Source organism: Mytilus edulis, chromosome 11 (assembly GCF_963676685.1).
Source record: "Mytilus edulis chromosome 11, xbMytEdul2.2, whole genome shotgun sequence".
NCBI classification, from domain to species: Eukaryota; Metazoa; Mollusca; class Bivalvia; order Mytilida; family Mytilidae; genus Mytilus; species Mytilus edulis.
The window spans coordinates 27,303,999-27,304,885 of NC_092354.1; the positions used below are offsets into that span (position 1 = coordinate 27,303,999).

Below are 887 nucleotides of genomic sequence, written 5' to 3' on the forward strand. Positions count from 1 at the left end.
TAATGGAGAATGCTGGCCTAATAGGGAACTGACGTCGTTTTAGATTGAATGGAAGTCCTGCATCTGATGGGATCATGGTAATTCTTGGAAGGAAGACAGTGTCTCCTGCATGTGTACCAGTCAGGATTTTTGTCTCGATAAGGCGAGTTCCAAGATTTAGAACAGAAAGTCTAGTCCCATTAAGAAGTCCTGCAGCTGGGTTTAGGTTACGTAAAAGCATAATTTGTGCATGTTTTTTTTAAAGTCAATTTATGTGGTGGTGTTCCAGAGGGTGTAATAGTGTTGAGGAATTCTGTAGGATACAAATATCCAGTAGATTCATCTTCAACAGTATCAGCACTGAGATAGGTTTTACTAACAGTTGAAGGAAACATGACCATTGTATTAATTGTGTCTACATCATCATTTGTTGTTGTTAAAATGGCGCGATCTGTAAATTTTGAATAGTCTGATGATTCTAAAATATCACCATAAAGTTTATATGTAAGATTCTTTAATCCATTTTTGTCTGGGCATATGCAAAGGTCTTTAGGGAGCTGTATTTTTGCAGATCCAACGTTTGGATATAGTTTTTCCTTCCCATTACCAATACGTAATAAGAAGTTTTCGAAATCTGCTTGATCGTTTGAATGTGCGTTACTACGTACTCTCATGTTAATTGTTAAATTGAACATGGTAATGCTTTCCCAGAGGAAAGATAATATTACTATTAATTATTTCAGCTTGTGTTCCATTGGGAATGACAGGTAACACCTGCCTGAAGTCTCCACCTAATAAAACAATTATACCACCAAATGGTTTTTCTATCTGTGTTATATCACATAATGTTCTATGAACACACTCTAACACATGCTTATGTATCATTGACGCCTCGTCCCAAACTATAA

The 887-nt window shown here is 36.2% G+C and overlaps 1 protein-coding gene across 1 annotated transcript; it reads right to left on the minus strand.

Annotated features, from left to right (window-relative positions):
- Positions 1 to 206: 206 nt before the first annotated feature.
- On the minus strand, positions 207 to 653 carry LOC139494125 (uncharacterized). Its single transcript, XM_071282300.1, has one exon. The coding sequence runs from the start codon at positions 651 to 653 to the stop codon at positions 207 to 209; it is 447 nt and encodes a 148-aa protein (XP_071138401.1).
- Positions 654 to 887: the final 234 nt, after the last annotated feature.

Coding starts and splice junctions, on each gene's coding strand:
- LOC139494125 (XM_071282300.1), bottom strand. CDS start 653: ATGAGAGTACGTAGTAACGCACATTCAAACGATCAAGCAGATTTCGAA.